Below are 12,500 nucleotides of genomic sequence, written 5' to 3'. Positions count from 1 at the left end.
TTTATATCTGATGTTTGTCACCGCTGTTTGTGTGTTATTTCTGATAAAACTTGAAATCTATCATGAGCTCCGTGTCATACTGGGTGGTTATTTCAAAAACGAGGTCTTATTGGTCAGTTAGTGTGAAAGTGTGAAAGTAGACCGTGCGGTCATGGTAACAGCTGAGCAAAATTACCTTCACAGCGCAGGCGCGATATAAAAATCGATTTCAAATAATTATCATGGAGAACAGGAGTTCTTTCACTTACCTCATATTCTCTGTGAACAAATCCAAACAAAACCAACTGCGTTATCAACTTGTTAACAACTAGAAGGGGGCTGTATTAAAGCAGTAGCTTATGTCTAGGAGCCTACAATTTATTCGGGAGTTTAAGAAACGACGACGATGACGGCTACGGCAAAGACAAAGCCAAAAAGCAGCAATATTATTGGTTGAAAGAAACAAAATGATCGTGCTGCACGTGCGGCACGCTATTTTGAACATTTCTCTCCCGTACTCATCGAAACTACTACGTGAAATGACCAGATTTCAGGTTTTGACGACAACGTCAAAACGTCTAACTTCAAATCGGTCCGTACCAATCCAGTTTTAAGACACTTCGCCCATATTGAATAATTTAAACACGATAGAATAATCATATTTTGAAGTGACGTTTTCGTCACCGTAGCCGTCGTGGTTTCTTAAACTCCCTGTTTGTATTTGTGGAACGGCGTCTTTACAGATCGAGCTTTTTAAGATAGATCTTCCCAGGAAACCAGACCTTTTCAGCTTATCACAAGTCTTGCACGAAAAATTATTAGCTACGGGATTGAGAACGGTCACCCCTTTCCCGTATCTTTCTAAATTTAGAAGTACTATATTTTGACATAGTTGAGGTATGTGACTGAAAACATACGTGAATTTGTTCACATACGTCACATGCGTATGTGACGTAATAAATGGCTGACCATAGGTCTCTTATGATTGGCTATTGTGAAAACAGCCACTAAAGCCCCCCGGCGAGGTGCTTCTAAAAATAGACAGATACTCAGAGGGTTGATATGGAAGATGGAGGCACCGGGTAATGGCCTCCTGTGCAAGCCAAATCGTATTTAAGAACTCGTCTAAAAATAGCTTGATCTGTGAAAATGCCGTTACATAGGCATAGTAATGGTGTTGTAACCATTTTTGTAGAAACACACCTTCACAGGCGCTTTTCACGACCTTCTCGGCCACAGTCACCAGATCATTGTAAGAGCCCACGGAAAACGTGTGGTTGGCATCAGCGATCTTCAACAGATCGTCATTTTTGACGTTGCTACCCACTCCGATGGCTACAGGCGATACTCCACCGTACCTAAGTCTTCTCAAAATCACTCGGCTTTTGGCATCGGCCACAGGATCTGAGACTAACACAATCATCACCTTGGCGATCTGCTCACGCGAGCCTCCCGTGGGAGTAAATAACTCGTAGTTGGCTATTTCCAATGCGTCATCCATGCGAGTGCCTTTATAGCTCTCAGCTTCCGGGTAAATATTGTCGATGGCATTCAACACGTCTGAGGCGTAAAAGTACCGGTTAAATTTCATTTCCATGGTTGCCTGGGACGAGTAGGACAAGACGCCCACGTGGGTACCCTGGTAAGATATATTGTAGGCGTTCGCGATGCCCTTGACGAAGTTCTGTACCTCACGCCACTCGGTGTCATTGATTTTCGAGGAGACGGGAAGAACGAACGCCAAGTCTGTGGATATCTGGCAAGCTATAAACACGAAAGGACGGTTGGTTAGTTCGTTCCAATCTGCAACCAGATAACTGAGACGATTGAGAATCGGAACTGATTTTGCCATCTTTTTTATTTCGTATTGCTATGCTTCGTGATCGGTTAACAAATTTCGCGCCACATTCTTAGCCAATCCGAGACAAAAGGCGTGAAAAACAATTGTAGCATGCGTCGACTTGTTTTCCCGCGCTTAGAGACGGCTACACGTTTTTGTTTTACGTTGTGATTGGTTCTTTAGGTTGTCTGCATCTGCTGTGATTGGCGTAATTAATTACTTTGTTTTGGCGCAACGGCACTCGATTGAAAATCCCTTCAAAGCCAAACTAAAACACTAGCAAACTCAGGTGATAGGAGTGATGCTTAATACTCTTCGGGCGATAATCTAATCAGACGTCGGCTCTTGTTTAATAAAACCGCGGTTCAAGTCTCTTTGTCGAAAACATTTTGCAGTTAACTTGACTGTCGAAAAACGCAGTCTTAGTAAGAATGGGTTGAACGTCTATTAACGGGACATTTTAGGCCTGAAGAGAGTTCATCTGACACTTCCATCACCTAATTGAAGAAAAAAAAAACGAAAATATAGAGGACCGATTTCTTCAAAATTCAATATTTTGCCAACACGAGTAGAAAGCTCAAATCAACGCGTCCCTTAGCTGTTCTCGGCATTCCAGCTGGTCGCACAAACATACATATCAGGTTGTGCTCTGTTTTATGCTTCGCCACTTACATGGACAATCCTGAATCTTGCACTTTTTCGTCTCGGTACCAGATCCCCTGCAGTTGGCTCCGGTCAGGCATTCACGTGATCTTAAGCTAACACCAGTTCCGCACGTTTTCATGCACGGACTCCATGCAGTCCACGCTCCCCAGCGGGCTGTGTGGAAAAACAAACACGGACCTTGACTACAAAGCTTGACTCACAAAGGAAGCACAAGTGTTAGCGCAAACACAAACGACCTTCACACGTGAAACGTAAAAACAAGGAAGGTAAGATACGCAAGCACATTTAAAGCCATTTTTTAAACAATAACGGACGAGGCTGCAGCAAGCCGGTGACTGTGCGATGCTGATGAAAATCAAGTGACAAACACAGCATTTCCTTAGTTTGATGAATAATGATCAGTATTTCTTTTTTTTTTCAATTTTCAATCATCAAGAGATCCAAATTAAAGTGCGAAAAAATGAAAAGAAAACAAGAATATCCATTTGTTGCACAAAACGTTTTTCCAGCTTTCAACTCCGTTATATAGCCGAGCCTTAAAAGGGATTGTGTCACGCGGAAGGGGAGGATTTATTCCTTTTTTTAGTCAGTAGCCCTTGTTCCTTTTGTTTTGTTTCTGGCGAAAAGCAAATATAAATCAATGCAAAAATGCTGTCATGAAAACAAGGGCAGTTTAAGATGTGAACAAAATTAATGTAACAGGTGATATATTGAAATTGCAAAGGCCTGGGCAAACGGCTTTCACATTTACTTCAACATCCGTTCAATTTTGTTGAACGATGATGCCTGTTGCTGAGGAGGACAAATGCTTTCAACACATCATCAACAGCTTCACGAGAGGCCCGGTATTCAGTAGGGACTTTACGATTTACGACGCGGTCGTCAACGAGAACGCCTCGAAACAGCAATATCATTGGTTAAAAGAGAAAAAGTAATCGTGCTGCACGCGTGGCACGCATTTTAGCACAAATTCGTGCGGTTCTCTGCACAACAACGACCTGAAATCACCAAATTTCTGGTTTTGACGATAACGCGAGCATTTAAATGTGAATCTTTCATTGTCTATTTTTACCCCCAAACCGCTCGTGCCAGTTTATTTCTAGGACACTTCACCCACATTGTACGACGCGAACGAGATGACCTAACGGCGAGAAACTTACGATAGAGCAAAGTTATATTTTGAGGTGACGTTTTCATCAACGTCGCCGTCGTAGATCGTAAAGTCCCTAGTCTCAGGCTGAAGCCGCGGTTGTTATTATGGATACGGACATGGATACGTCATTGAGAGACCGATTAGTGCGCACGCGCATACCCAAACAATGTTGAAAGACGGTGTGTGTGTGTGTGGGGGGGTGGGGGGGGGGGGGGTTTGGAAACGGCTTCAACTTCATTCAACATAGGCGAAAACAGAAGAAATATAGAATGGTTGTTGAAGCAAAGTTTAAACGCTTTCAAACTCATTTAACCTCACTTTAACATGTGTCAATACGGTTGAAAGAGGCGGACAAACGGTTCCAACATCACTGTTCAACAAAATCGAACGGATGTTGGAGAAAATGCCGAAGTCGTTTGCCTGGGCCTCAAGCTATTTACTTGAAATACATTTCAAAATACTCACGTGGCGGCGGCGGGGGTTTTGCTACAAAAAGAGAAAAAGAAAACGAATGAAGTTGGTTACTCAATGAAAAGACCAACACTGGTGAATACATAAATCGCGCTCTCAGCAGTTGATGCGGGATCGATGGGCTTGGGGAGAGTAAATCTCTGCGTACGAGCCAGAAGGCACATCAGGCCGGCACTTATCTCCGGTTTCATTAGCATGAAGCGACTAGGAGTATTTCTACTCCCCCCCCTGGATGAGATGCTATGCCATCGCAGGGTTACCCCCAGCATTTTGGCTGGTACCCATTTATACACCTGGGTGGAAAGAAGCACCGTGAGAGTTAAGTGTCTTGCCCAAGAACACAACACAATGTTCCCGGCCAGGACCCGAACCCGGACTTTGCTTTGCGTTTGTTGTTGATTTTAATTATGCTCAGAGAGGCTTTTAAAAAAATCATTCTGGATTCAGTGGACTAAACATATCGTAGAAGCATTGCTGCTCCGATAAATTCCAACGATTATTCTTTTGCCTTGAAATGATTTGAGAATATATGAAGTTTCATATATTTGAACAGCGGAATGGAAATGAAATAGAAGTTAGAAAGTTCATAGCAGTAAGATAATAATAAAGAATAATCATGAACTTTATTTACTTGTCAACTGTATAGGACGTTTTCAACCAACTTCTAGAGACACCAATAACGAAAGAGAAATGTACGACTTCTGGTGGACGAACAAAAGAAGCTCATGAGAGATTTCTTATTTTCGTTCACCAGCATGGCGGCGATGACGTCACGTGAAAACCTCCTATTTAGCGCTGGGCACTAATTGCTAACTGGTGACATTGTACAGAAATCAATCAAATGAAATGAACTCAGATAAAATCGTAGGCTAGCTTTTGAGGAGAAAAGACAACCGAAGTACCCGGAGAAAAATCTCTCGGAGTAGAGAACAGAACCAACGAACTCATCCCACATGTGAAGTTAAGTCTCGGGAATCGAACCCGGGTCGCATTGGTGGGAAGGGAGTGCTCTCACTACTGCGCCTTCCCTGCTCCCTAAAGCAACATAAGCAGATGCAAGCAAGGCTGAAAAAGTCCAGCTTATTTTATCACATTTTTCTTTCGTTTGCGCGCTAGAGACTTAATTGCAAAGATGTTACTCACTCAGGCAATCAAGTCTTAAGTTGTATCAGCGTTTAACATTAATAGAAGCACCCCTAAAAATTATTTTCTTCACTCACCCGTACAAACCGCGTCAGCCGCAGATTTGACGTAACCAATTATGTCATCATACGACGCCACCAAAAACGCGTGATCTGGATCCGACGCCAACTGTCTGAGCTCGTACTGATCGACCTTATTCCCCACTCCTAAAGCTACGATTGTAGCCCCATCCATATCCTTGAGTTCGCGCGCACGTTGTTCAGCGTACTTTGCAGTGGTGTCATGCTTGTCACCACCATCTGTCACAATGACAATAGCCTTTGGAGTGAAACTGCGTGCTCCAGCTCCCGAGACAATCACTTGGTCACGCACGACTCTTAGGGCGCGGTCTGTGCGCGTGTCACCACGCGGTTGAGACATGGACTCAAGGAAGCTAGCCAGTTTCCCATTTCGGTTAAATTCGTCGAATCGTCTCTCAACGTGTGGTAAGGTTGAATATGTGACGATTGAGATTCGAGTGCCATTGGAGGCAAGGCGGAAGCCGTTGCTGACTCCTTGTACAAAGTCCTTGCTCAGTTTCCATTGCGCGTCGTCTATTGTTCCAGAAGCGTCCAAAATGAAAGTAAGGTCTACGGACTTGTGGCAAACTAAGCAGAAAAATAAACAACGAAAAGATACTTTAAGTAACAAAAAGGTCTAACCTCTTCAAATACTATTCGTGAAACAACTTTCGTATGTTACATTTCAAGAGCCAGACACACCGTTAACAAAGGGGGTGTCACGTAAACAACTGTGTCACGCTGTTTAGTAGATTAATCAAACCATTATGTCACGCTCGTCCATCAAATACCTGGGCAATCCTGCACTTTACAGACTTCAATGTCCTGTGCTGAACCCACACACGTGGCTCCTCCTTGGCATGTTCGAGTCCTGTCACGCCTTCCTCCTGCTCCACAAGTCTTGGAACAAGCACTCCAAGCAGACCAGTCGCTCCAAAAACCTGAATAGTGAAAGAATCACATGTTATTATAATAGTCGAGGTTGAATTTGGTTTCATCACAGAAGCCATATCGGAGGAAAGATGCCACTGAAGTGAGCGGTGCTGTTCTAATCCAAAGACCTAACAGCCAAGGGGGGGGGGGGGGGGGAATTTCGCGTTGGTCGACCGATCACAGGACAGCGACTGCACCTAAGTTTGAAATAGAAAAAGACTGCGGCAAACGTTGCTTAAGTTCAAATATTTTCGGTAGCAACTAAGGTCTCTTCGACAAAAGAGGAAAAAAGAAGAATTAAAACAAAGCAATTATTCCATTTGCGCTGCTCGAATGTTCCATTGACTGAAGCCAAACATTCGCCTCATTATGACTTCAGCTCGACGTTACACAAAAACCCGCGATTTAGGCAGATTACCATAATGTATTTAATTAGCTAAACCAATGATTCATTTACCTGGGCAATCATCCTCTTCGCAATTGTGGAATTCGCGAGCGGGTCCCTCGCAGAATTTACCACCATACTCCGGAACTGGGGCGTTACATTTACGCATGCGTTCTTGTCGGCCGTTACCACAAGTGACAGAACAAGGGCTCCATGAAGTCCAGGAGGACCAATCGCCATTCACTGAAAAGAACAAGAATCAAAGTGCCACTGTCGTTACTCGTGGATATGAGAGTTACCACGATTGTTTAAAAATTGGCAGGCTGAAGTTTTCTTTATGCATTAGTCAGTGTCATGTAAGAGCTGGATAATTGTGTAACAGCACGGGTGCTCTCATATGCAACCAGATACCCAAAATAAGGCATGTATGTGAGGTGACCCCCTTTGCTGGAATTCAACCGTATAAAATAAGTGTACTATTTCTCCAGTTGGCATAACATTACTCTTTCACACATCCTTTGTAAAGAGCTGTACCATGTGTTCAAAGTTCCTAGCACAGGTGACGGGGTCTTTTTGAGTAAGGTCTGATTTTTGTTGCCAGGTCATATTGTTAATGTCATCAGCCTAGGCAAGTAGAGCAGATCCATTCAGTGCTATTAACACTTTTTCTGCCATTTATACATTCCTCCTACAAACCTTGCGGATATTTATCACTATATTTGATACTGTTACACTTAGAGACAGATGATCTGAACCATAAGTGATCACAGCAAGTGCATATATATTCAGGGCCATGTGTTATCTTATCCTGAAAAGACTGAATCACTTTTGGCATGGCATGTCTAAGAGAGTCTTGACCTTGACAAATTTCAGCTTGGTTTAGAGTTGAGATCTCTGCATAGCTTTCCTTAAATGGTTCTGTGCTGTTCTGTTTAGTTCTCTGATATGTTCTGAATTGGAAGGTTTACCCTTATGAAATGTTTTCTTTTCATATTCCCTTGCTGCTTCAATGTTTTTCTTTTCCCTGAACTCTTTATTTTGTCTCTTTCGCTCGATAAATTCTCTCATATAAGCTCCTTTTGCCACTGCTTTGTAAAAATTATTACTGACACTCACACAATTTTTGGCCATGGTTAAAATTAATGGATTATTACCTCTGAATAATTGTTGACATTGGTAACACTGCTGATTTCATAACCTGAAATATTGTCATTATAATGCTGTCTGCTGATAGGACTAATACCAGTTACTGTTGCCCACCCCTCAATAGATTCATTTATACGTATAACTTGTAACATTTAATGCATCGGAAACTGCTTTCACAATAAGTGCATCACACCATGTATGTTGCTGTAACAACACACCCACAATTGCTCTGTAATGGGTCCAATAAATCTTTGACGGTTGTTTCTGATGTATTCAACTCCAGCAGCATGCACGTTTATGTGATAGGAAGGATCACTATATAACTGGTGGGCAACAGAAGAAAAGAAGCATGAACCATCTGAGGTACATTCTAGTGCCTTTAATCTTTTCTCAGCTAATTGAGTCTGCAACAGTGCCATAGAAGGACTTCTCAGTACTATGTGTGTAGTTGTTCCATGAGCAACATGTCCTGTGTTCGATTCATTGTCTCCTGATATCAATAGCTTTTCTCTTGATAGACAATAACTATTATTTTGTTGCTTCAATTTTGTTGAATGCTTATTAACAGATTGATCTTGAATACACAATAGAACTGACCAGTCTTTTTTGTGTTTAGGAGTCCTGCGGGTAATCAACAAATTAATGAAAATTAGAATCTCCTACTCTCGACGATTTGTTACGTCTGAGTAGCGGTCTAGGTTTAGACATCCTTACTGCAATATAATATTGTTTTCCAAAAGCAAGAGATAAACACTTTCTCAACTCAGACAAGCTCAGTTCGTTCTTCTTTAAATAATGCACAATACACCTTCTAATTACATGTACCCTGTCTTTATAAAACAAGCTCGACGTCTTCTTGTATAAAGGAATTCTGGAAGGTTCTCTGCCCCGCAGCCCTTGCTGTCTATCGCAGGAGATTGATACGGATTCCTCATCAGTTTCCTTACATAATCAATGACCGAGTCTTTCGACAGTTCGTCATTATGGTCCGCCACACAAGTACTAGTGTCTGGAAGCATGGGTTGCTTGGTTGCCTCACTGTTTTTCATGTCTGTGATGTTGTTCAAGTTGGATTCATGTGGCTTTGATGACTCATTCATTAGCTTACAGATTCTGAACTTCGTGATAGCCTTGATAAACATAATTGGTATCCTTTGATAGTTTCGATGTCCCTCTCCAAATGGTAGTCACCTTCCAAATGGAATTTATTAATCCCGTGAGCTTAGGGGATCGACAGAGACTGTCTTCTCACCATGTGTCTGTCGATTCAATTTCGACATGCATTAAAGTCTACGAGTTCGTGAGAGAAAGGCGGTGCACAATTAATGTTGAACCATTGTGTACTTGTTCAGAATCTTTTGCTTCACCTTCGAATGACGCCATTTCTCTAATTATTCAGTCTCTTGCATCTAAATGCAGCGTAAGGTGCTCAAACACTTAAGTATAAAAGCCACAAACAGCAATGGCGGCGCACAACCAAGCGAACAGGAAGTCACAGCTTTCTAAGAGGTGTTGTGATTTTCCATCCGGATTGGCTAATCAGATCGAACTTCCGGTTACGCAGGAGTGACACATTTGCATAAAGAACCTCACCAAAACTCGTGGATATATCCACGAGTAAAAACGACCGATTAAAACTTAGCTGCTACTCACACATCGCTGAGGCTCCTCCTTTTAACTTAACGGAAAACGCGAAAGAGAAGCTGCTAAAATACTGTGTACTATTCTTCGCGGAGTTTACAAACAGACGCAATTCCTTATGAAAACGAACGATAAAAGAACGGAACACTTGAAAAAGACCGTAGAACGCTCGTTTTTACAAGTTAGTGTTTATCCGTGAGTTCATTTTTTTAAACAATAGACAAAAAAGGCGGACTGAGTGCTCTATAGTATAAATTAAAACCGAAATATAATAATTCCAACATTAACAGTAATACTAATAATCCAATCTGTAAATTAACAGTAAGGGTTTTTAAGAAAAAGCGACGTTTTGGCCCTGCTTCGGGCATTATCAAGTAAGTATGAGAGTAAAATATGAACATTTATTTAAAGAGAGAGAAACAAAATGGGGTAAAAGTATGAATATAAAAGCTTTTGTAAACGGGGGAGGGGGAGGGGCCGTCAAAACAATAGAATGTTTTTTATTAATGAACTGAGACCAAGTTGCAATGTACAGTCTGATTCAAATCGTGCTAAGGTTTTAAATAGTTCCTGCACGTTTTTATCGCTTTTTAACGCCCCCTTTTTTACACTTTGACTTTTTGCATGCATGTTTCTATTGTTTTAAACGCTCCCCCATTTCCAATGGCTTTCATACTTTTTACATACTTTTTCCCCATCGTTTTTCTCTCTTTAAATATATGTTAATATATTTTTTTCATAATTACTTGATAATGACCGAGGCAAATTACTTTCGGCTAATTTTTAAGCTGGGGAGTAAGGATATATTGATGGTTTGCATCTGACGTCACAGCGCATGTTGGTGAACAGAACAATACAGGGTTTATTCAGCATAATCATATGCCTTTGAGTAGTGAGAAATAATAAGAAATGAAAAAAAAAGCTCCCAACTAAGACAATAGCTTGGTTTAATAAGGTAGAGATGAGACTTACGAGGGCATGGCGTCATGCGGCACTCCGCTGTCTCGTGTCCTTCACCGGCGCATGGTCTCCCGTTATTGGCGGCTTTCGGGCTGTCGCACGTGCGTGTCCTCCGCACCGTACCGTGTCCACACGTTGCAGAGCATTCGCTCCAGTTGCTCCAGGCATTCCAGTTACCGTCAACTGGAAAACAAACACCAGTATAAAACGCTAAAGGAAGTTCAAAGACTTCGCGAGTCATCGTATGCTTAAGAAAAAGAATCGGAGTAGCGGGTTCAGGGCGCCAAATTTACAGCACGACTAATGGATGTACATGTAGCTTTTCCAGATTTAAATCTCAAATCTGACGACCAACTGCATGGATTTGTCAGCTCGAATTTGCATCTCCTAGGATTTGAAACCTGGTTGAGGATCCGAATAGGTTAGTTTGGAATTCAGAGTCGAAGTTCTGGGGAAATACTGATTTGTAGTTTTCTTTATTTTTTACAGAGACGAATGCAAATTATCTCCCGAACCTCGACTATGTTACTTTTTTCTCACACAATTCGAAAACTACAAGCTAGGCAAAGCGGCCCCGCGGTTAGGAAGTTTGCCTTACGATCCGGAGATTCCGGGTTGAAGAACCGTTCTGATCACTCGTTGAATTTGATTCTGGTAGTCCTATTCAGTTATTTGATCCAGTGAGTTGGGACTAATATTTTTTCTGAGAAAAAAATTAGATGGCTACAACTTCTCGACTGCACTTTTAATCAGGGACCTTTAGATCGGAGAACGACGACGACGACGAGTACGAGTTTTCCGTTCTGAGCACGCGCACTTCGAAAAATGTCGGCCTCCAAACCTTATGCGCATGCTCAGTACGGAAAACTCGCAATCGTAGGCCCTCGTGCTCCGATCTAAAGGTCCCTAATGTTACATGGTATTCTAACGAGTCGTGTGAATTAGCTTTATTAAAGCCAAAGCTTCAAATTTAATTCTTAATACTCACTTGCGCATGGCCTTTTCTCGCACTTTTGCACATCTCTGTCCATACCAATAAACGAACAATCCATACCACCAAACGCAGGAGGGGGATTGGTGCAGTTCCTTGTTCGAAACTTCTCTCCAGGCCCACAAGACGTGGAACAATCGCTCCACTCACTCCACTCGGTGTAGTTGCCTTGGACAGCTTTCACTGCAAGACAAACATGTAAGGGTTTATTGAGGAGAATTCCGGGCCAATTAGTCGAAACTTTTCTAACGAGGGAAGATCTGTCGTGCCGTCCTTGTTGAACTTTTTCAAACCGTTTGGGAAAAAAGACGGAAACAATCGAATTAGGCAACCAGATTCCGGGTCTACAGCCCACAAAAATGTGCGCGAAAATGTTACAACACTTCCCTTGCCTCAAAAAGAAGGGCGAGACCTTTTAGCAAATCACCAAAAGAACCACTGCAAACCCTAAGACATCCTGAGATCAGCCATATTTGAACTCACTCTAGTCTCATATTCAAAGCGAGGCTAAGTCAACTTCAAGGAAAATAGTTTCCATGGAGATGTAAAGTAAATGCGACTACTTCCGCAAAGTTTTAAACATGGACGCCCTCTGCATAGAAGCTAAAATAAAAATTGACATGGGTTGTACAGGTGTTCCTTGCAATCTTTAAATGAAAGACGCTTTATGTGAAACTTTTCCAAAATCCTTGATATTATGTATTTCATCCTTTCAAATAGCAACGGACTGATTAGCAAGAAAATAAACCTACCATCGCTCAATGAATACACATAGTTTGAATTATCCTGTCCAGCACATTCCAAATTGTTTCCCGCACACTGATTCATCTCATTATCCACGCAACCGAGCAACGGTTTTGGCTGAGTTTGCGCCATAAAAAGCAGTTGTTCGCCTTCTTCGAAGTAAGTGTCAGCGGCTCTATCACCGGAAAGACACTCGCCATAATTTTGCATGCCAAACGTGATCCAGCCCTTTCTCTGTGTTTCACGCGCACACCTGAAGTTCAAATACAATTAGCCAGTTTAAATTAAAGCTCCGTCCCAACATTAAACAATGTGTTGTTTAACACTTAAGTACTATTTTAAGAAGATATCCTGGACAACAGAAGTTGTTTATTCAAGATTTGTCAAGG

At 42.0% G+C, this 12,500-nt stretch overlaps 1 protein-coding gene across 2 annotated transcripts in view; it reads right to left on the bottom strand.

The window, feature by feature from the left end:
* LOC138051492 (uncharacterized) overlaps positions 1 to 12,500 on the bottom strand; it is an 82,147-nt gene that overhangs the window by 23,111 nt on the left and 46,536 nt on the right. For both annotated transcript variants that reach the window (XM_068897702.1, XM_068897701.1), the window contains 9 exons: positions 12,120 to 12,364; positions 11,365 to 11,550; positions 10,389 to 10,559; positions 6,702 to 6,872; positions 6,103 to 6,252; positions 5,330 to 5,899; positions 4,104 to 4,124; positions 2,492 to 2,638; positions 1,183 to 1,743 (listed from right to left, as the gene is read on the bottom strand). In XM_068897702.1, coding sequence (XP_068753803.1) covers positions 1,183 to 1,743; positions 2,492 to 2,638; positions 4,104 to 4,124; positions 5,330 to 5,899; positions 6,103 to 6,252; positions 6,702 to 6,872; positions 10,389 to 10,559; positions 11,365 to 11,550; positions 12,120 to 12,364 — 2,222 coding nt within the window. The remainder of the gene's footprint in view (positions 1 to 1,182; positions 1,744 to 2,491; positions 2,639 to 4,103; positions 4,125 to 5,329; positions 5,900 to 6,102; positions 6,253 to 6,701; positions 6,873 to 10,388; positions 10,560 to 11,364; positions 11,551 to 12,119; positions 12,365 to 12,500) is intronic.

The sequence above is a fragment of the Montipora capricornis genome, chromosome 6 (assembly GCF_036669925.1).
Source record: "Montipora capricornis isolate CH-2021 chromosome 6, ASM3666992v2, whole genome shotgun sequence".
NCBI lineage: Eukaryota > Metazoa > Cnidaria > Anthozoa > Scleractinia > Acroporidae > Montipora > Montipora capricornis.
This window is presented reverse-complemented; position numbering and strand designations above follow the sequence as displayed.